The following is a 23,179-nucleotide window of genomic DNA, read 5'->3' as shown; positions in this document are numbered from 1 at the left end:
TAACCATGGTGGCTACATAAGCACAGTTTAAACACGCTCACCAACCACCTGCTGCAAAAGGGTTAGCAGCCTAACCATGTGTGTTGTTTGAACAGGCCCATTGTGTGAAACCCTTTTAGGCAAGCTCAGAGATTCCCCAAAATGTGGGAGCTTTCGAGAACTTCAGATCAGGAAAGATGTTACAAAAGGCAGGTTGGGGTGGGGGAGGGAAGGCTAATGAGATGTAATCTGTCTGCATGGTCAGAGTTTTAAGATGAAATGCAGGAGGAGGGGTTGCAAACATTCAAATTGGACTCTGCCAGGTGATGGTTTCAGGTTTCATTGCCCCTAGGATCACTGGGTGGAAGAAAGGCGCAGGCAAGTGTAGATTCTCCAGGTTTAAAAAATAGACGTTCTGGCTGTTAATACAAAACTATCTGCATCCCAGTCAACCCAGTCAGACGCCCTGGTTGGTGACAACAGAAGTAGCTTTATGTTAGCAAAGCTGGAGATATATCCAGATGCTGCGTTAGGTAAAAAATAGTAAATAGAAGCCAAATTGAGAAATTTTAACTAGTAGTTGGAGAGGATGAAACCTCAGAGAATAAAGTACCAGCTTATGTGATGTAAAATCCTCTTCCTCCAGTGTAGGGTCCTGCTGTTAAGCAGCCAAATTTGGAATTCTCTGAGTTATACAAAATCACAACAACAGCGTTACGTCAGCTGTAAGAAAAAAACCATAATCCATATAGGACCTTTATTAGGCCAACTGTATACATTTCTCTGTTATACATTTTGTATGCCTGTTCTTTATAGACCACCAACTAGTCCACTTAAGCAAATGCTAGGCAAGTTCAGATAACGCATGGATGCCCCCCATTTGTTTGGAATGCCAAGTCTTGTAGGCTATATCAAGAAGAAGGGAAAGTGGCAGATAACTTCTAAGAGGGATAGAAGTCCGGCAATCTCATCCAGAACACTTACAAGAGGATGTGATTGGCTTAGTTGAACCGGTTTGTTGTACAATGTATCTGTGTATACATTGCCCGCAACTGCCAATGGCTTGCATGCCTTCCATGGCCTTGATTGAGGTTCTTCAACTACTTATTAAAGTGAAAATGTAATTATGATTAAGAAAACATGACAAGCAAACCATCGAATATGCCATCAACAAATGACATACCTCGAAATCCCATGTTCTACTGATGGTTCAGTTCTGACAATGTTCTGTGCTTGGAATGCAAATCAGTTCTTTGCTTGTGGTCCCTTTTGCAGGAAATTTACAAAGATGCAAATACACAGGTTCACACGCTGCGAAAAATGGTGAAAGAAAAAGAGGAAGCCATTCAGCGACAGTCAACACTGGAGAAAAAGATCCACGAACTGGAGAAGCAAGGGTCCATCAAAATTCAGAAGAAAGGAGATGGTGATATCAACATTCTTCCTGTTGGGGTGGCTTCTGGGACATTGCCCTCTGGGTCTGAAGCTGCAGCTGGAACTTGTGGCGGATCCATTTCTAGCACTACACCTTTGGTTCCACTGCCACCTCCACCACCACCCTTGCCACTGTCAGAATCAGAATCAGAAGCAGGTGAGAAATGCGACCAACCAAGCACAGAGTAGGATTTGTCCAACTTAAGATAACAAGTATTAACTCATCCACTTTGATAAGTAACATTTCATGGCCTCCATGGCAGAGACTGGCCATAATCTGCAGAAAGTTAGATGCATTTAAGGGCCCTGTTGAAACAAGTTGGATTTACGTGTACCCCAAAGCACATGGCATCTTCCTTTAAAAACATTTACTTACAAATAAACTCCATTAAAACCCTTAAGGCCAACCTCCAGTAAATAATTTTAAGACTGGCCTGTTGTTGAAGTGTGCCTAATAAGATGGATTGCACCCAATGTCTACCATATAGTCATTTATTTATTCTGTTAGGAATTTACAAAAACTGTGCAGCATAAAGGCACAATCACAAACACAATAAAATACAATATAGAAACAGTAAAATCTCCATTTCAATGTATGCGTATCTAAAAGAGTAACCGGCAGAATACCTGATCAACAAACATTAATCTGGGAAAGCTTGGGTGAAAAGAGACATTTTTCACATGTGCTTAAAGCTCACAATACCTGGTAGAAGGCAGGGGCAATTTCACTGAGTACTCTTTTTGAGTTGCTGTCAGATGAATCCAGGCAGCCTGTGGAACCACCAGAAGGGCTTCCCTATGACCAAAAGGAGCGAGTAGGAGTGTATGGGATGACGGAATCTCTCAAATAACTTTATTGTTATTATTATGTGCATGGTGCATTACAAAAATAACACAAGCACGAAAAGGGAAAAAGAGATATTCTTGCCCTGAGAGAGGTATCCAGCCCTTGTCACACTTTCCATCTTCATCAGTTAAGATTGTTTGTGGTCATTCCACATATTTTTGTAGAGAAATTATAGGCCAGATTCATAGGCGATGTGAATCTGAATGACTTCTTCAAGGCCAGTGGGGTTTCAATAAGATGCATAAATTGACCTGATTCGCACACAATGGCAACCCAGAGTGTGGGTTATCATTGAATTGGGAATTGTAGTTAGAGAACCTTGCACTATGATTTAACTATGAGTTGTTAACCATGAACAACTCAGGAAGAGAACTCATGAGGCCAGTTTGCATGACATACTAGACTCGTCAGAGGTTGTCTCTGCCCTGATGACCTGTGGTAAATGCCAGTGCCATTTTCAATATGCAACCCCTGCTTGGAGGTTGCCATGTGGTGTGAACCCAGCCACTGAGAGTTATTTGAGGGTTCAATAACCCTGCATAACCCTTGGTTTGTTGTAGGCTTATGCGATGGTTGTTTAACCCTCAAATACCCTTGGTGATCGGGTTTGCACCAAGTGGAGGTTACATATTTGAAATGTCAGCTCATCATGGGTTAAGCAGCTCCCAATGACCCTTGCATATTGTGTGTACTGGGACACGGTTTCATGTTAAATTGTGAATTCTGCGTTGTTTGTGGTTAAGAACAAATAGTTAAACTATAGTGCAGGGTTTGCACATAACAACAACCCACGATTTAACGACAACCCATAATCTGCCGTTATCTGGGTTGTCATTAAGTGTGAACCAGGTTAATTGAGGATTGAATCCAAGTACATTTTAATTATTTGGGCTATTAGCTTATTTTTCTGAGAAGTGTACGGTGTCTTTTGCCAATAGTGGGTTGAGTCTTCATATCTCAGGCTGAAGACGACTTAGGATGCGATTTCTTTTAGTATTGGTGATGAACTGAGATGATCAAGTGCCCAGTGCTGCCAAAAGCAAATATGCTGTATAGTCACCAAAGGCAAGAATTTCCACAGAATGAATTAAGATGCATTCAGCGTGCAAAGTACTGAAAACAGCAAGCGCCAGCACAGTGGCAGGAGAATTGTTCTCGCTCTCAGACACTTAACATTATTAACATGAATTTAGGGCCACAGCCCACTCCCTCTCCCTTGTCTTCAGAATAAACTGCTTCTGGAAATGATTGGTTTCAATGTCCTCCTCCCTTTTCCACCTTCTCCTCTTCATTTAGCTGCACAACCCGTGACTTTTCCCTTCCCAGGTCAGCAGGTGCAGGAATTGGAAAGTGAGCCTTGTTGTGGTTGAGGTCCGTTCTACAAACGATAACATTCGCGAGAAGGCTACCCCACATAACGTCCATCTGGTAGCCTCTCCAGTCTGTAGGCATAACATGTTGAAAAGATCACCATGTCAATGGCCTGTAGCTCAGAGAAAACCTTCTGTGTGTGGCTGGGTGGGTGGGTGGGCAGTCATCTCTTGGTCAAATACATTCAAATGCCACCTGTCCTTTTTGTTTTGGATGAATTCTTTCAAGCGCCATGCCTCTCTTTCATTTTCACAGTGCAAAATGGTCCTGTGACAGCTCCAATGCCTCCTCCGCCACCTCCGCCTCCGCCACCTCCACCCCCGCCTCCACCGCCGCCTCTCCCTGGTCCAGCTGCAGAACCAGTCCCAGCTCCCCCAGTCCCACCCCCACCCCCACCCTCAGCACCTCCTCTTCCAGGAACGGCCTCCCCTACAGTCGTTTTCAACTCAGGATTAGCAGGTAAGAAGTAACAGGCATCACTGATGTGCCGTACAAGTCTATATACACTCTAAAGAATTAACGGTTCCCTTGGTCAATTGCAATCAGTCAGAAAAAGTCAGAAAAAATGGGTGGGAGAGTGCTGTTGCACCCATGTCCTGCTCGTGGGTTTCCCGTGGGCAGCTGGTTGGCCACTGTGCGAACAGAATGCTGGACTAGATGGACCCTTAATCTGATCCAGCAGGGCTCTTCTTATGTTCTTACATTCTTATGCCTTTCCTAATTTAACACCTACTGATGGCAGTGCCCCAGTCGTGCAAAGCCTTAGCAGCAGAGTAATTTCAAGGCAGACTAACTTTCTAAAGGTAGAAAGTTGCAGTAAGGTGATGCTGATTGATTCATGCAAAAAGTCTGGGAAAAGGTTAGGCTGAGTTCTACTTAACTCAGTGGGACTTACTTTTGAGTAGTCATGTATTGGGTTTCACTGTAAATCTATGTTGCTTTCCTTGTATTTGCTAGAAGGGGAGAGGGTGAAGGTCTTACAGCAGTGATACAAGGGTGAGAAGTTTAAGAGATTCTTCCCCCAGTGTGAATAGTTTTCAGGCTTTAAGTTTCTAGGGAAATGCCTTGAGACTACCCTTTAATGTTATTAAGTAGAGGCTTTATACCAGAGGTAGGGAATGTGTGGCCTTCCAGATGTTGTTGGACTACTCTTTCCATCATCCCTCACCATTGTTTTTTGTGTGCTGGGGCTGATGGGAGTTGCAGTCCAGAAACATCTAGAGGCTGCCTGTGCTTTGTACCATTGTTATAAGTAATTCAAGTTAGTGCGTTGGTAATGAAAAAGTGTTAGATGCCTCACCTTGTAGATTGATTTGTAATCTCCAAACTCAGGTTTGGCAAGCTAGGAGGCAGGCCTCTCTAAGGAAAGTCTGAGTGGTTGCTACAGAAGGCTTCTGCACTTCCAGTGGATTTAGGTGGCCCCCATCAATTAATCTCTGTGTTTGCATTTATTTATTTGTTCAAAATTTGGTCAGTGTCAACATTCAAATGTGACAACCCCAGATAAATTTTGGGAGTGTACACAAACAGTACATTGCTTCTCCTCTTTTTGGACATACTTTAGTAAATGCTGACAGTGACATTCAGGGGACTGTCAACATAAACCGGTGTGTTCAGTCATGCATAGAACATGTCTGAGATCCTTAGCACTCAGACTCTACCCTTGACATTCATCAGATTTTGGACATTCACCGTCTAAAAAACAGGAGAGGTGGCCATAGCTTTGCATGCAGAGGGTTCTATGTTTAATCCCTGGCATTTCCTATTAAAAGTATTAGAGAGCATGTGATGGGAGAAATCCTTCTCTGTCCGAGACCGTGGACAGTTGCTGTCTGTCAGGGTGGATGGTATAAGGCTAGATGGAGAAATAGTCTGACCTGGTAGAAGGAAGATTCCTGTGTTCACTGTAAAAAAAAAAAAAAAGAGAGAGAGAGAGAGAGATGAAAATAGGGGTGGGCAGAAGGTAACACTTGGATGCTTCTTGGGACATATATTTGGCACCACAGGAGCTTCAGCTCTCTAGCAAGTGCTTTCTTTCACCTTTCTCTTCCTGACTTTAGGCCAACATCCATAGTTGTTCATCTTCCGATAATATATGTGAACTTGGCATATCTAAGTAAGAATATGACAGAGGAGAGGTTCAGTTTCAAGTTCTTATTGAACATCCCTGCCTCAAATGTCTTTATGCAGATGAAAAACAGATGGGACGGGGAACAATTCTTAGTGGAAAAGCTGCCAGAAGGGGAAGGGTTAAAAAGCCTCCCCACCCTCTCTCTCTCTCTCCAATATGCCAGTGCTCTACTCCAGGTTGCAGCTGCACTTACTACTACATTTGAAAAATGGGGTGGGGGGAGTCAGTGGAAAAACTATACTGGGCTGAGTGTGTCATGTGTAGTTTAGGTCTCAGAAATGCATTTATTTGCCAGACAGGAGAGAAGGCTTATTTCATTTCCTCCCCACCAGGACTGGAAAATGGTGGTTGCATATGCTATCAAGTCCAGAGGGGCTTGAACAGGGATTTTCCTTTTTATTGCTCCACCAAAGTTCTGTATTACAAAGTTTCAAAACTTCTGTTCCAAAGAATACCTCCCTAATGCGTATGACAGCGCTGCTTCTCCTGCCAGTGTTCCAAGCATGACTTCAGCATTCATAAATCTGTCTGAACTTAATGGAAGTTTCACTAGCATTTCCTCTCGGTTGCATTAGAAGGAAGCTCTGTTTTGCCTAACCCAGGTATCACAGGCAGCAAGTCTCATTGCACCAGAGCACTATCTATCACCCAAAAAGAAAAGGAAAAAGAGAGTAGTGCACACTTATTATATTGATGAGCTGGAAAGAGGGAGAATGAAGAAGAGGGTGACTAGCCTGCCAGAATGGAAGTGTGCTTCACACTCTTGGGAATCATCAATCCAGCCTTGGGTTTTGAAGCTTGCTAATTCACACCAAACGCTCCTGAGTTATTGGTCCAGCAGTTCCTGAATGGTGAATTGGGCCCAGCAGAGTGTCACAAAACTTTGTGGATGGAGGTTATCAAGCTGCCAACAAGCAAGGGAATATTAGCTGGTATTGTGTACAGATTAGACCAGCTTTTCCCAATCTGGTGCCCTCCATAGGTCATAGAATAGTTGAGTTGGAAGGGACCTATATGGCTATCGAGTCCAACCCCCCCTGCTCAATGCAGGAATCCACCTTAAAGCATCCTTGACAGATGCTTGTCCAGCTGCCTCTTGAATGCCTCCAGTGTGGGAGAGCCCACAACTTCCCTAAGTAACTGGTTCCATTGTCGTACTGTTCTAACAGTCTGGACATTTTTCCTGATGTCCAGCCGGAATCTGGCTTCCTTTAACTTGAGCCCGTTATTCCGTGTCCTGCACTCTGGGATGATTTAGAAGAGATCCTGGCCCTCCTCTGTGTGACAACCTTTCAAGTATTTGAAGAGTGCTATCATGTCTCTCATCAATCTTCCCTTCTCCAAGCTAAACATGCCCAGTTCTTTCAGTCTCTCCTCATAGGGCTTTGTTTCCAGATCCCTGATCCTCGTTGGACTACTACAACTCCCAGCATCCCCCAGCCAGCTAGGGCACCAGTTTAGGGAAGGCTGGCATAGACTATGAAAGGATATTGTGTCCGTAGGTTGAGAGAGCACGGGTATCCCTTCCTAATATATTTTAAAAACATACGACGATGTTTACCATACAGTATCTCTAACTCTGACTAAATCTGCACAGATTTTCTTCTTTTTTAAAAAGAGAAGTGGTGAGAAATAAAAAGTGAGGAATAAAAGCTTTTATTCCAGTGAGGAATAAAAGCTTTTCAGCCACCCCCGTTGCATATATGTCCCATTTTAGACATTCTCTCAAATGTACTTACTTAAAAACAAATAACAATTGGATGCTTCTGTGCCACTGGGACATTTATTTGGCACCACAGGAGCTTCAGCGGGCCAAATGTAAGGCTCCCTAGCAAGTGCTTTCTTTCACCTTTTCTTCCTGAGCCCAGTCCAAGGTCCATTGTTGTTTATCCTCTGATCGTATATACGAACTTGGCAGAGGAGAAATTCAGTTTTAAGTTCTTAAAAGGCATCACAGTGTCTGGGTGGCTCCATTCAGCCAATTCTTGTTTTTTTCAGTCTACAGTCCTTGGCTTGGTTTAGTCATTAGTCACAGTCTTCCCTGTAAAGCTGATAGCCAGCCAAGTGTACTAATACACTGTCCATTGTCTTGCTACAATTAATACACTTTCCTTTGAGTCAAGTGTGACTTTGAGGAATATGAATCATGAGTCAGACTCCCCCATTAAAATCCACTCAGTCCCCTGTCCGAAGCTCATTAATGTGAAGAGCTCCCCCACCCCAGTTCCTAAATGTTGGTGCCTGTTTCTGGCATAGTTGGAAAACAACCCGTCACGTGCCTGAATTTGGACCTGATGCTGAATCTAGTCAATGCTTGAAAATGGCAGTTCCTAGGAATTGAAGTGAGTTCAAAATAGCAGCATTTCATGTATACTAAGAGCCATATGTTAAAGAAATTTGGGAGGAAAAGAATTCTATATTGGGGGGTTTGTGGAAAAGGAGGCGTTGGGGTTCAATTCTTTGATTACTAGTACATTACTTAAGAAGTTTGCTGTTCGTTTTCCTAGGGACTAAAGGATGAAGCCATCACCCAATGAAAGAGGGACAGTTATGGGTTCTGTTACAGGATTGCCTTTAAAAACAAATATAAAAATCTAGAGATTAGTGAGCATAGAAATAATAAAAATAAAAGGTATCTGGGGTGGGGGGAATGAAACTATAAGGTTGGGTAGTAATAATAATAATTAATAATAATAATAGCTACAAATCCACTTGTTAGGTTGCCAGGGTGATGACTAGTAGCACACAGATCCATCTCTTGGGACTGTCGATTATGCTGTAGTGGAGGCGCTAAGGAAGAGCGGAAGTCTCTTCTGATTAACATGAAATACTTGCCCCAATGCAAACATGAGAAAAACCTGCCTTCTCTCCATCCCTCTGAGTGCACCAGAGGACTTGGAGAAGTGGGAGATTGGTTGGTGACAACCCTGAAATAATGGCTGGCTAGTAATCCAAGCTAACATTTGCAGGTCCCTGGGTAAAGTAGCACATCTGGTATAATTTCGAAGCACCCAAACAACCCTATTGTAACTTCCTGCAAGGCTGCCTCTGAAAGCAGGGGCCCCTCCCAAAGGGTATCCCATTGAGGTGTGAGGGATAATGACTGAAACAGATCACTGTCAAGCCACACACACATACCCCGCCCCTCCTGCCTCATGCATGCCTGGAAGCGTTTTGCACACATTGCACTCGCTGAGTTGAATCCTAGCTAAAGTCTCAAATCTGGTTAAAAGAACTAGTTTGGCATCTAGGGGCTTTGAGGAGATCAAGTTGCTTCACTTCATTCAATTGCTTACTTCGTCCCAGAAAAAAATTAGGTGTGGTTCCGATATCCATCTTAAATGGAAATTTGTTTCAACTCTATGATTTGTCTTCAGTCAATACCGAAAAGCTGGTGTGTTGATGCAGAGATCGGTGTGTGTTAAGATTCACCACCAGATTTCCAGTTCACACTGGGCTCCTCTACTATTTCAAGTGGAGGAATTGGAGCCATTGTCCAAATGAACGTGTACCTGGAATACCTCCTTTCATTATAATGAATCAATAAGCTGTATAAGATGGTGAAACTCTGTGGATTGTTGGAGTTGCCGTTCTTAGAAAAACAACAACAGCATTTTGCTATAATAGGAAAATAAATTGGTTTCTTACAGGTTACTGGATTTTCATCATTTCATTTGCGAACTTTATTTACACATAAGTCATGGCGCAAAAAGTTAAGATAAAGTGCTGTTTCCAAATAATAGTGTGTACTACAGAAGTAACATAGCACTGAGCCAATTGATCGTCAACTGTCTTGTGGCAAAATTGCCAAAATAAATGACCCAAGTGCTATATTTTGTTTGATGTCTGGTTAGATGAGGCTCTTGGTAGAGACAGGCTTCATTCGTTGCTATTTTGACATAGTGAAATAACCTCATGTAAGAAAATATGTTTTGTTCTAATACAGGTTTGGGGAGCATGGAGACCTGCAGATGATGTTGGATTTCAGCTCCCATCAGCCCCAGCCAGCATGGCCTTGATCAGGAATGCTGGGAGTTGGACTCCAAAAACATCTGGAGGGTCCCCTCTACTTCTCTGTAGAGAAATTGTAATGTGTGAAGCTTCCCTCAGGAGCCCTGATTTGTGCCTGCTAAAGAGTTGGTGGAAGAAGTCCTAGATATCATTGTTCTCTTTATAAACGATTAAATGACCTGTGCTTTTATAACCATAGCTAACCTTTTTTCTTATTTATTCCCTCTGCTTCCTTGTCAGACGGGCCAATCAAGCTTTTCTGTAGGTTCCTTTTTGCTAAGTATTTTAAGTACTTTTCAACTCTGTTTCCAATGTCTCAATTTTCTGTCCTGTTACCATATTCATGTGTGTGTGTGTGTGTGTGTGTGTGTGTGTGAGAGAGAGAGAGAGAGAGAGAGAGAGAGAGAGAGACTTTTAAAAACTGGCTTGCTGTGTTTTTGCATTTATCTAAAAGCATGAACTGCTTTTGAATTGTCTTAAAAAGCATCATCAGGGTGCAAAACTTTATAAAGCCATTGCTTTCACTCTGTCTTGTGAGCAAAATAGATGAACATTAAATCTTATGCACAGGTTGTGTGAGAAGCAAGCAGCAAGGCCCTGCTATAGCATATCACTTCTGCATGTGGTCATCTTTCACTGGCTTTGCCGAGACATCACCACGTTTTTTAACCAGTGGCCCAAACCAGACATTTGTACTGGTCTGTACTGAGCAACTATGTCTTTAAAAAAATTACTCAAGTGTAGATGCATCACCCAATTCAGATTGCAAAAGCCCCCCACCCTGTATACTAGGGTCCAGATCGGGAGCCCTATGCATATGCTGAAGTAAAAAAGAAAGAAAGAAAACATAGCTACTAGTATGGATTTAAAGTAATCTCTGTCTTGGATCTAATCTGTGCTTTACTGACAGATTTGATCTTGGTTTTAACATTTAAGTTGCATGTAAAGGGTAGCACCCAATGTCAATCCTATGTAGGGTAGACCCATTGAAATGAATTGAGACTTAAGTTAGTCACAACTAACTTAAGTCCCATTCATTTCAATGGATCTTCTCTAGATACTACCTAAAAGTAAGTATATATAGCCATATCAATAATTGTAGTATGAGGTTACCCACCCACCCACCCCAAATCTTTGGAATCCTTTTATGTACATGGTCTCAGTATTCCTTACAACAAGCCTGCAGGGTGGGCCAATGTATTATTCCCATTACACACATAGGGACTGCTCAGTGCCAGGTGCAGTTCCTGGCATCTCTAGTTAAATGTTCAGGTAGACTTCTGCTGGAGAACTGTTGCCAATCAGACCAGACAGTACTAGCCTAGATGGACCAATGATGTGACCTGGTAGAAGGCATTTTCCTGTCACAAATGGAGGCCTGAGGGCTCAGAGACATTGGCTTGCCCAAGGCTTTTGAGTTTGCTGTTCATCTTAAATATCAGGTAGGGATTTCTACTTCTCAGCACATGTGCTTCACCATTGTGGTGCAGAAAATTGCAGAAGGAGACCAGAGCTGCTAAAGACAGCATTCTCCGACTTTCTCCCATGGGAAGTTTGAGGAAAATAATATTGTCTCCTCAGCTTTTTCTTGCCACAGATACTTATAGAGCTTCCTTAATCTTCCCACCACCAGCACTGAACCTGCTCTACACTGTGAGAGATACCTATTGTCAGTTGGGATACAGTGTTCAGTTGTATCTGCATAAAATAAAAATCATAAGTATTCTCTAAGCCATGCCAAACTATACAGGAGGGACCATAGCTCAGTTGTAGAACAACTGCTTTTCATATAGAAGATCTCCCATTCATTCTCCGGCATCTCCAGGTAGGACTAGGAAAGACTCCTACCTGGAAACTTGGAGAGCTGCTGCCAGCCAGTGTCAACAATGTTGACGTAAATGGGCCACTATTAGTCTGACTTACTATAAGATAGACTAACAAAGTTTAAATTGCCATTTTGTTACTTTTAAGTGGAAGCTTTCTTTATATACTTTATATAGTTGATATCCTTAGTCATATAACCTCATGTTCAAGCAGGCATTTTCTCGGTTTACAGTAGGATTTACTACAGTTGTAGGTATGGGGCATTGTACTTTAAGGCTTTTCCCACTGTAGCAAGCACCGGATATTGAAATCTGCACCAAGTTTCAAGTTGGAGTTAGTCCATAGTAACATGTAGGTGAGGGAGAAGCTGGTTCAGTCGATTGCTTAGCCAAACTCCTTAAAACTGTGGGATTGTTTTTAAAAATCTGCCTTAATTGCTATTTAAGCCTTAAATGTACTTCTGTACTCTGTTAGTGAATCTCCTGAATGTTATGAAGATTAATGCTTATAATTAACGGATTACTAATGACTGAATATTTGCAGTGATGGACATTCCATCAGCTCCCTTGGCTGCAAACTAATGGCTCATGGGGTCAGAAAGCTTTCCCCCCTTAGTAATTAACCTACATTTCTCTGCTTCAGCTTATTATCCTTTTTCCCGTTGGTTAATGAGGAAAGCATCCCATCATCGTTCCTTTAGAACATTTAGGAGGCCAAGATAATGACAGAAGATCAAAGCAACTAACAGTCCAAGAAGTGACTGTGCTGAGACCGGAGAACGTTCCCTTACTGTTTAAAATGGAGATTCTTGCTTGTTTAAATCTGCAGCAGCACATTTTCCCTAATGGGCACTGCACGTTCCTAATCACACCTGTCTGGTATTTTGAAAATAAGGCTTTTCTTCTTGTATCTCCACAACACCACTTGTTTTACATTTTCCGCACGATTATGGACATGTAGTTACAGTGATTGAGTGGTGTATTATGCAAATGTAACATACAGTGATTTAAGCACCTTGCGACACTGATTGTGTTAAAGGCAGAATCACACATTTGCAATCCAAATTCACAGATGTATGCTCACCTAGGCCCGCAGTCTGTAGAAACAGCAGTTCTCTGATGACCACCGTGGGTTAGGAGGCTCCAGGACCGTGCTCATTCTCCCATAAATGTAGCCGGTCCACGACGTTGCCCAGCATTTGAATGGTTTGCAACAACCCTTCCCTTATCTTCACTTAGCTGAAATTAAGAACATTACTCATTATGTCTGTGATGTTTAGGCAAACCTAAGGTTGTACTTCCTTAAACACTGAGCTTCTACCTAATTTCCTGCACCAAACAGGTGATGCTCTTTCCGTTCTGCTACTTTTAATGGGGTCAGAGTATTAACTGTTAAACTATCATGGGACACAGCCAAAGTCACATTGGGTAAATAGAGTATCCAACTGCTTGACCAAAAGGAAATCGCAAACCATTGTATCAGTGCAGGCTGGTGGCTCTGATGTCAGAGGGACAATGAATCCACTCAGGTTTCAATCAGAACTTTATAGGAGCTATCCAAGGCACCTTGGATAGTTGCTTTAGAGTTCTGACAGGTTCAAACTGAAACCTGAAGTGGATTTATCATCCCACTGATACCAGAGCCACCAGCCTCCACCACATTGCATAACATTCTTGCAATGATTAAATTATTTGCATCTTCTGTAGTGCAATCCTTTGTATACCTACTCCACAAGCAGGCAACTTCAGAAGATTCATGGGATATTTTAGCCTCCTGTAGCCCTCTGTGGGCTGCACCCCCGCTGCCATTCAGCAGTGGTAAGGTGATTACTGATTACCTGCCAGGTTTTGATGACAAACCATTATAGAACATAATGGTGGCAAGGGTCTGTGTGGGCCACATGCTTCTGGCCTTCTCAGAAGTAAGGCCCATTGAGCTCAAGGGGACTTACTCTTACGTAAGGGTATATAGGATTGCCACTTCAGACAAATGTAGGGGGCAGATCGTACATTTATATCAGAACATATATCTTTACATGGCTGATAGGCAAACCTGCTGAGTTACAGAAAAACACCCATCTGTCTGCTTTATTATTTTCCAAGGCAGTCCAGTCTTACAGTATTGATTTAGTGCTTGCTAGACCTCCTCTAGTCTTGAAAGCACCATCTCCTGGAATTGCTGTTGGATTGCTCCAGATGTTTTTTTATTGGCGCTTCTGAAATATATAATTGTACTCTCTCTTTGGTTTAAAGCTGTGAAAATCAAGAAGCCAATTAAGACGAAGTTCCGCATGCCCGTATTTAACTGGGTAGCTCTGAAACCCAACCAGATAAATGGGACAGTCTTCAATGAAATTGATGATGAAAGAATCTTGGAGGTACGAGCCCTGTCCGTTGTGATTTGGATTTGTGGGTGGGTGGGGGTTGTGAGGAACTTATTGTATGTTGTCTAAAGGGAATCATTTTGAATTGATGTCATTTATATTTATTTTATTTATTTATTATATTTATATTCCGCCCCATAACCGAAGCTCTCTGGGCGGTTTACAAAAGTTAAAAACAGTGAACATTAAAAACAAATATACAAAAATTTAAAAGCATTAAAAGAGCTATATTGCTGACACAAAACATTTAGTGGGCTTTAAATACTCCGTAGACCTCAGTAATTACTGTTTGTTGGCCTGTCTTGAGTCTATGTGGCTAGGCGTACTGACTGGTCTTGCCTCATACATGTTGAAATTCAGTGGGCTGTTCTCTTCTCCATCCACTTGGAAGCAGGTTCTTTTCAGGAAAATGAGTAGACTGAGTAGGTCCCCTCAAAGCCAGTCTTTCTTCTCCCTCTGTGCTGGACTGCTGCGATTCGTCTATTACATGACTAGCTGAACCCATGATGATATATACACACACCGCTCCAAAATTCTTGTAATTTATAAATATAATAAATTAATAATAATTTAAAAAGGGACATTTGTGTGTGTCTGGTGGTGGGAATTTTGGATTCACTGGATCTAAAGACCACCTCCTTTCCTGAACATGCCCCAGAGTTGAGAGAAAAAATACCTGACACCTGGAGCAGGTCCCATTCTTTACCCTGCCATTGGAACCAGGAAGGGAAAAAGTAAAAGAAAGGATAAAAAAACTGTTCCCCAACCAACCAGCCACCCCCACCTTCCAGAGTCCAGCGGTGGCAATTCTCCCTCCCTCTGCCAGTTGTTCTGCTCAGTTTATAGACTGCTTCTCATTTCTGTTTGGTTTCTGTCTTAGGATTTAAATGTGGATGAATTCGAAGAAATATTCAAGACAAAAGCTCAAGGCCCAGCCATTGATCTTTCTTCGAGCAAGCAAATAACGCAAAAAGGATCAAACAAAGTCACACTATTGGAATCCAACAGGGCTAAAAACCTTGCTATCACCTTAAGGAAAGCTGGAAAGACTGCTGATGAGATCTGCAAAGCTATTCAGGCGTAAGTGAAAAGGCTTTTTTAAAATATTAAAACAATCGTTTAGGATATATCATATTAACTATCCGGTAGTATTCCTGCAATTGGACTATATCCAGAACAGCTCTTTTTACTCCTCACAATAGGTAATGCTCATATACACACACTTTCCAGTTTGTTACGCTCAGGCTTTAATTCTATGTACATTCCCCTGGAGTAAGTCATGGAACTCGGTGGGACTTACTTCTGTGTAAATATGCCTAGGACTGGGCTGCACATATAACAATAACATGATGTAAACTGATCTGTTTTGCTGTAGAAACCAACTGGCAGCTTTTTTGAAGGATGGCATTAATATATTTCATCTATAATTCGTGTCATGCAACCCTTTCATTCCAAGCAGCAATTTAAACACTATCCAGAGATAAATATGGTAGCTATTAAGGAAATGAGAAAAGGGCCAGTTTTTCTTCCCATAGTGGTTGATTTTAGTCCAAGTGTCTTGAGTGAAATGTAGAATGGCACTGTGTGTATGCAATTCATTATTGCAATGTAATAAGGCTGCCTCTTCAAATGCTCTGGCAGTTACTAGCTGATAATGAAATGATCCAGTAAAGCAGTTTGAAAATAGTTGAAAGATGCAATAGCTTCAATACACTGCTCACAGTGAAAGCTGTTTATTTGCCTAGCTTGCAAAAGCCATACTACATACATTTCCTTGGCATTTGTTCCGGGGGGGGGGGGGGGGAGAGGGCTACAGCTGGACCTCCTCCTGTAAATCATTGCATAGTTTTAGGGTTACCATAATAAAGGCCCTGCTATTTCCCATACGTCACAGCTTCTCTTAATGGACAAATCCTCAGCTGAGCTTGACTGAAAAACGTTAATGGTGCAGGGATGCTTCCAACAGGGAGGAGTACGCTCTGAGACTTCAGGCTGTGAGGGACATTAAAGAGAGCCAGTGTGGTGTAGTGGTTAGAGCGTTGCATTGGGACTCAGGAGATCAGGGTTCTAGTCATCACACACAGAGTGACTTTGGGCCAGTCACTGACTGTCAGCCTAACCTACCTCACAGGGTTGTTGTGAGCTTTGACATAAAATGCCCGATGCAAATGACATCCAAGTGTGTACGACACACGTCTTCCCTAAAGGAATTTGCCTTTCTTAAGGGTCGTTCTGCTTTTCACATCACATTCTTTTGATTTTTAGGAGCTTATAGATCTGATTACTTGCTTCCCATGCAAATATTTAAGGATGCTCGTCTAGTATGCACACTTTACATATCCTTCCCCCACCCCCCGCATTTTAAATGTTGATTGCAGGAAAGCAATGTAAAATCAGTGTACCTGCAGCAAACATTGCATGAAGTGTGATATGTCTAGAGAACTGATTTGTAGCTTTAATAAGATGCACTGATAGAGTATCTCAAGGAAATCAGAGCCTCATGGCCTAGGCTTGCTGAAAATAAATCTATTCCAACTATTGACTCACTGCCTCTTCCCCCATCTATTTATTTATTTATTTATTTATTTATTACCTGTGCTTTATTTTGCTTTGGCTAGATTTGATTTGAAGACGCTGCCGGTAGATTTTGTCGAATGCCTGATGAGGTTCTTGCCCACGGAAAACGAAGTGAAAATGTTGCGGCTTTACGAGCGGGAGAGGAAACCTCTTGAGAACCTGTCGGATGAGGACCGGTTCATGATGCAGTTCAGCAAGATCGAGAGGCTGATGCAGAAGATGACCATCATGGCCTTCATTGGCAACTTTGCGGAAAGCATCCAGATGCTGACTCCAGTGAGTGAGATACAGAGCTCAGAACCTTCTGTACCGAGGGACTAGTACTGAATTCTTAGAGTTGGGTTTATGGATTAATCAAACATCATGTAAATAGGTTAATCAAACATTCCTTTTGGAGTGTTTAGGCTAGCTGCTTCTTAGATATGGAGTAAAGTTACCCCCTGCTTTGACGTTTGCTTATTTTTTAGTGGATTACCTCTAGCCGCTGCTTAAAGCAGCGTTCCCCAACCTGGTGCTCTCCACAGGGGCTGGACTGCAACTCCCATCATTCCCAGTCTATATGCCCATTAGAGTCCAGGCCAACACGTCTGGAGGCAAGCAGGTTGGGGAAGGCTGGTTTAGAGACAAAAAATGCTTATTAACTTCCATTGCCCACCTCTTTCTGACACCATGGGGGCTTTGATCCTATTTTTTTGTGAGCAGAGGCCTGATCCTGGCATGTGGCTTTCTCACCTCTCCCTTCTTGCCACAGTCCTGAGGATTGGGACGTGCTCCACAGCTGTACGGGAGATATGGCACGCGAGCTATCAGCAAGAATTGCATAAGCTGAATTGCCTTTCCCCTCCCACTATGTGGTTTTGGATCTAAGCTGTCATAAGTAGATATATTGTCTGAGATTTTGTTTTGTAAATGAGCCTCCTTACATTAAAATCAATGTTATTCAATGCTGGAGTCAGTTGTTACAATGGGAAAAATGGGAAATGTGCTTCATTTAATTTTCCCTGATACCTAGATTATGATAGTCTGGCTCTGACTCTGGCACTCTCTCTCTCTCTCTCTCTCTCTCTCTCTCTCTCTCTCTCACAGTAATCTATGGGCATCCAACTTTTAATTTGCACTTTGCTTTTATAGATGTTTACTTTATTTCTTGTGTTTGCCTTTAGCAACTTCATGCAATAATTGCAGCTTCCGTCTCGATAAAGTCATCTCAGAAGCTCAAGAAAATCTTAGAGGTATTATTATTTATTACATTTATATACCACCCCATAGCCAAAGCTCTCTGGGAGGTTTACAAATGTTAAAAACTGAGCATTAAAAATATATATATACAAAATTTAAAAGCATAAAAAGCATAAAATACAAATAAAAACAGACAATATCCGTTTAAAACAACTATTCTGGGGTCAGTTAAAAAAACTTGGTGTTTTGCCAATTCCATGAACTTAAAACTGCCCCTTCCTTTTCAGTATCAGAATGTTGTACAGTAAGTTGTTATTTTGTGGTTCCTGCAGATAATCTTGGCTCTGGGTAACTATATGAACAGCAGTAAACGAGGAGCTGTTTATGGATTTAAACTACAAAGCTTAGATCTGGTAAGTAGGAGCAAATCCTCAGCAAATTGACTTGGACATCGCTTTGCCTGGAAGATTGCTTGCAGATTCCCATTCATTCATACAGCCTGTCTGAACTACAGTGATGCAGGGATTTATGCATCCTTTGAATGAGGAGCCATGGGGAAAGGGAGCTGTAGGCCTTGATTTCTTACCTCATGAATCAAACAAGGAAGAACTGCAATCCCTAAAAGGTCATAACCCTGCCCTAGTTTGCACGCTCACCATGGTGAAATTCTTCCTTATCAGCTGCAGCACGTTAGAATCTCTGTTTTTACTTTTTTTCGTGCTGGGCCAAATCTTGTCCACTATTTTCGGGAACTTTCTCTCTCCCTGCGAAAGAGGCATTTTTTTTCTGCCTCTTTTGCAAGGGGGGGGGCAATTCTGAGAATTTTCTCCTTGGGGTGAGGGCCAGGGTTTCCACACACCTTTTTTAAGTGTAGCTGGTTGCAGAGGGGGGCTTCTTAATTTTTTTAGTTTGTCGTAAAAACACCCTCTGCTTCCCTCAGCATTTGGAGGAGCCCAGCAGTTCTAAGTGAATGCTATTGGAGACCATTTGACCTCACCTTCTTCAATGAGCACTCAGGAAGCAGTCCTGGACTCCTGAAAACGCCGAGAGATGAAGCCCCAGCACTAATTTATTTATTTACGAATGTATACGGCACCCCTCAAACAAATGTTTTCATGGGGTGGCTCACAGTTAACGTCATGAAATACTTTAAAAATATATTGCTCAGGAGCCATAGCTCAAGTGGTGGACCGCCTGCTTTGCATGTAGAAAACCCCAGGTTCAATTCCCAGTGTCCCCAGGTAGGGCCAATTATGTAATAAATGAAATAAATAAATCTTGCCTGAAACCCTGGAGAGTTACTGTAGTCAGTCTTGACAGTACTGGGCTAGATGGACCAATTGGTCTGGCTCTGTGTAAGGTGGTTTCCAGTGTGCCTAATCTTAGGATCCAGCCCACTGTTGTTATTGTAACACACCTTGTTTTACCTCTTCTTTGCAGTTATTAGACACAAAATCAACAGACAGGAAGCAAACCCTATTGCACTATATATCGAATGTTGTGAAGGAGAAGTATCAGCAAGTGTCACTTTTCTACAATGAACTTCACTATGTGGAGAAAGCTGCTGCAGGTAATGTGGCTATAATTCACTTTCCAAGTTTATCAAGCTGGATCAGAAGCATTCTATGCACATCTTAACACAGTGATATAAACCCGACGTAGTCAGGTTCTAGTGGAGCTGTTTGGAAATGACACTGGCTTGAAGAAGACAGATGTGCGTCTCAAGAGGAATTTTGTGATCATGACAGGTCAAGGGGCACCACCATTTTAAAATGGATCCCTGTTTCCTCTGGCCTACAGTTCCCTAAGTCTTGAGCAACCTACCACCTTTTAGTAACCAGGCTGCCTTCCTAGTCCCACTGTAAGACCCAGATCCTCGATCTCCCTTTGCATCTACTCAGATTCTTTTTGCTGCTTCTGTAGCCTGTGAGACATGCCCAGTCCCTTGGAAGGCTTATCTTGGAAATATTGTGTACGCATAATGCGTTGGATCCAGGATTAGCCTTAGTTAGAGTAGACCCATTGAAATCAATGGGAGTTAAGTTAGTTGTGATTAACTTAAGTCCCATTGATTTCAATGAGCCTATTTTTTAGCATGAAGAAGTCTGGATCCAACCTGCCGCTAGGAAGGATTGCTTGACCCAGAACAATGTGGCTGAAACTATGGGGAGAGGTACAGCATATATATATTTTAAAGGGAGTGTAAAGCAGTCTCTTCCCTGAGCTACCTTAGCTCACTTTCCTTCATTATTCAATGCAATTCTCCCCATCCTGTCTTTTCCTGGTCCCTCTCGCCCATCCCAGTCTTATCTAGCTGATGCAGGCTCTAAGCCCCCACTTGGCCCTTCACTGTTTCAGTAGCAGATAACTAGCAGTGCGTCTCCCATTAGAATCTTCAAGCTTTTGCTACATGAGATCCTTTAACTAGAAGTGCTAGGGATCAAGTAGGCAATGTACATGTTACCTCTTTATTTTTTAACATTTTGGATTTTTTGTTTGTTTGTTTCTGCTTCCCCCTTTAGTATCCCTTGAAAATGTTCTATTAGATGTAAAGGAACTCCAAAGAGGTCTGGACCTAACAAAGCGAGAGTATACCATGCATGATCACAACACCATGCTGAAGGAATTCATTCAGAACAATGAAGGGAAACTAAAGAAGTTACAGGACGATGCAAAAATATCCCAGGTATTCCATGTAGCCCAGCTGTTATTATAATGATCTATCTATCAGGACCTGAGAATGAAGCAACCTCTCACTTATTCCAGCTGAAAATGACCCTTTCAGAAGAGGCAGAATTTATTATTATTATTATTATTATTATTATTATTATTATTATTATTATTATTATTATTTGCATTTTTATACCGCCTGCCACGACACAGGCTCTGAACACCAGGCCTGGCCACGGCCACTCCCTGCTCAAGCCAAGCACCACCGCTTGATACGCCTGACGCAAGGGATAAAACCCACCTTCCTCCAAACTATGTGGAGAAAGGGGTTAAATGGAGAAGGATTTCAATATATAAAATAAAACACTGTGAGTTATATGTGCTGAGGTGAATTATTGTCAGAGTGGGTGCTAAATGTGTAAACTTCAGATGATAAATGCCAAACAGACACGTGGGATTTTTGTGGTAATTAAAAACAAAATAATTAAAATTTATTTTAAAAGTTCACAAGCTTTGTTTCAAATAAAACCTTTAAAATCTTTTTGAAACCTTTCATCCAATCCTTTCACTCATTCACATATGCGCTTTTCTTTCTCTCAGACAATCACTCTTGAGCTTTCTTTATTATCAGTATTGATTAATATACATCAACTATGTGCACACCACACTCCAGTCACCACTCTCTACCCTGATCCTCAAATCTCCCAGAACTAAGTACTCTAAACACAAGAGAGCACTAAAGACTCTAAGAGTACCTGAAAAGTCCCCCACAATCCCCTCAGTCCTTCCCTTATATATCACTCCTCCCCCTCCCCAGACATTCTAACTCCTCCCACTCAGGCCAACATTCTAAACTCACCACAGACTTACAAACTGCAGACATATATTTGGGAACTGACTTGTGGGGTGTAACGCCACACCGCCCAATAGCCAAAGCTCCCTGGGCGGTTCACAAATGAGCATGAGCTGTTTTCTCAGTGGTTAGTGTGTTAGACTAGGATTGGGAGACCAAGCTTTAAATCTCCATGAAGCCCACTGGGTGACCTTAGGCCAGTCACGAGCGCTCACCTTAGCTGACTATGTAGCACTGAGGTGGGGAGCTTGTGACCCTCCCTATAACTCCCATCAGCTCTAACTACCAGAGCTAGTGGTGAGGGATGACAGTAGTTTTAGGCCCAAACGTCTGGAGGGCCACAAGTTGCCCACCCCTGATGTAGGGGTTAGATCTGAGATATTTTAGCTAAGACCTATATTGTGAGGCGCCGAGTCTAGAAGAAAGCTGGGAGGCTACCTCCAATTTAAAGCAGCCACCATGTTGGAGCTGTCTGTGTGCAGCTGCTCTATGCTCCTCCACTCTGAATCCAAACCAATCGATCCTTGACATGCAGCCATACATTTTAAGAGAATGCAGAGAATTTTGTGCCCGAACAGTGCATCATTTGCGCTGCCAAGCTTTCCAGTTCCAAAAACACCTGCAGGACAAAAATTAAACAGCTTCCTGTTAGTTTTGCTGACAGTGTAAATAGGCTAGAGAGAGTTGTCTGAGAGCTGGCTGCCACGTTGCCCTAGAAGCGTGATTGTCGCTTCTATGTAGCCGTAACCGGCACCGCTACGGGAGCATTTGAAGTGCAGAAGCCATGCAGGCCATATTGGGCAGTGTCCAGTTCGGCGCTGCAGCTAAAGTAAATTACATTGCACTAGCATCAGTGACCTCTAGGGAGATGCCGATAGCGTTTGCTGGTGCAGTGGGGTTTCCAGGGGAACCTGTCGCACCAGCAAATATTATTGGTGTTGCGCTAGAGGTTACTTACACCAGTGCACCATAGCTGACATTGATGGTAGTGTCAAAATGGATACTATCCATTGTGTCCCAAGGAGGATCATTTCGTACTGAGCAGAAGAATATTCGATGCCAGTTCAAATCTTATTGGCTGGCAGACATAATTCAGACATAAAAGGAAGAGTCTGGAGAGCGTCCCCATTGCAAGTATATCCCTTGATGATTTCCAGGGCAGAAGCAGGACGTGCCATTTCTTTTCTTTTTCTCCTTAAGGTATCTATCTACCTGTGGTATATTAATCATTGTTTCCACTGTAACTTTTGTATACTTTTTGTTCGAAACTTGCATACAGGATGCCTTTGACGATGCTGTGAAATATTTTGGAGAGAATCCCAAGACAACACCTCCGTCAGTTTTCTTCCCAGTCTTTGTCCGGTTTGTGAAAGCTTACAAGGTAAACAGAAATGTAGTTCTCCTCTCAACTGATGCTTATGGATGTGTCTACACTTTCGAAATTACTTCGTGGTTGTGCAGTTTCCTCCTGCACAGCAGCCAAAAAAAGAACCCCCTACCTCCTTAGTCAATAATTATAGTATAGTGTATTAATCACAGGAGATATAGCGAAGATGAAATCACCCCTCCTTCATGAGAAGCAAATTTACAGCTATTAAACATCAAGGACCCTGAAGGCATTTTGGTAGTGAAGAAAAATAGCAGCCCCAGTGCTCATGGGGTAAACCATAAGTATGTGAAGGACACTAAGATCCAGAATAAGGCCTTTCTTTATCCAAGAGTTGAGTACGTTGTGGCCCTCTGGATGTTTTGGCCTCCCCATTGGCTGGGCTGGCTAGAGCTGTAGGCCGAAACATCTGGAGGACTACAAGTTGCCTACTCCTGCTCTATCCACTTTTGGAAACCTGACCATTCTAAAACTACAGGGTTACTTGAGCAGTGTCTCCCTTTCTTCTCTCCACTACCAGTGGTCTACTCAGA

At 42.4% G+C, this 23,179-nt stretch overlaps 1 protein-coding gene across 8 annotated transcripts in view; it reads left to right on the top strand.

Moving 5' to 3' along the window:
- FMNL2 (formin like 2) overlaps positions 1 to 23,179 on the top strand; it is a 212,310-nt gene that overhangs the window by 180,188 nt on the left and 8,943 nt on the right. For all 8 annotated transcript variants that reach the window (XM_063116548.1, XM_063116543.1, XM_063116551.1 and 5 more), the window contains 10 exons: positions 1,255 to 1,570; positions 3,887 to 4,090; positions 13,850 to 13,974; positions 14,861 to 15,060; positions 16,599 to 16,833; positions 17,721 to 17,789; positions 18,069 to 18,149; positions 19,177 to 19,306; positions 20,259 to 20,422; positions 22,539 to 22,640. In XM_063116548.1, the coding sequence (XP_062972618.1) occupies positions 1,255 to 1,570; positions 3,887 to 4,090; positions 13,850 to 13,974; positions 14,861 to 15,060; positions 16,599 to 16,833; positions 17,721 to 17,789; positions 18,069 to 18,149; positions 19,177 to 19,306; positions 20,259 to 20,422; positions 22,539 to 22,640 (1,626 nt within the window). The remainder of the gene's footprint in view (positions 1 to 1,254; positions 1,571 to 3,886; positions 4,091 to 13,849; positions 13,975 to 14,860; positions 15,061 to 16,598; positions 16,834 to 17,720; positions 17,790 to 18,068; positions 18,150 to 19,176; positions 19,307 to 20,258; positions 20,423 to 22,538; positions 22,641 to 23,179) is intronic.

The sequence above is a fragment of the Elgaria multicarinata genome, chromosome 2, assembly GCF_023053635.1.
Source record: "Elgaria multicarinata webbii isolate HBS135686 ecotype San Diego chromosome 2, rElgMul1.1.pri, whole genome shotgun sequence".
NCBI lineage: Eukaryota > Metazoa > Chordata > Lepidosauria > Squamata > Anguidae > Elgaria > Elgaria multicarinata.
This window is presented reverse-complemented; position numbering and strand designations above follow the sequence as displayed.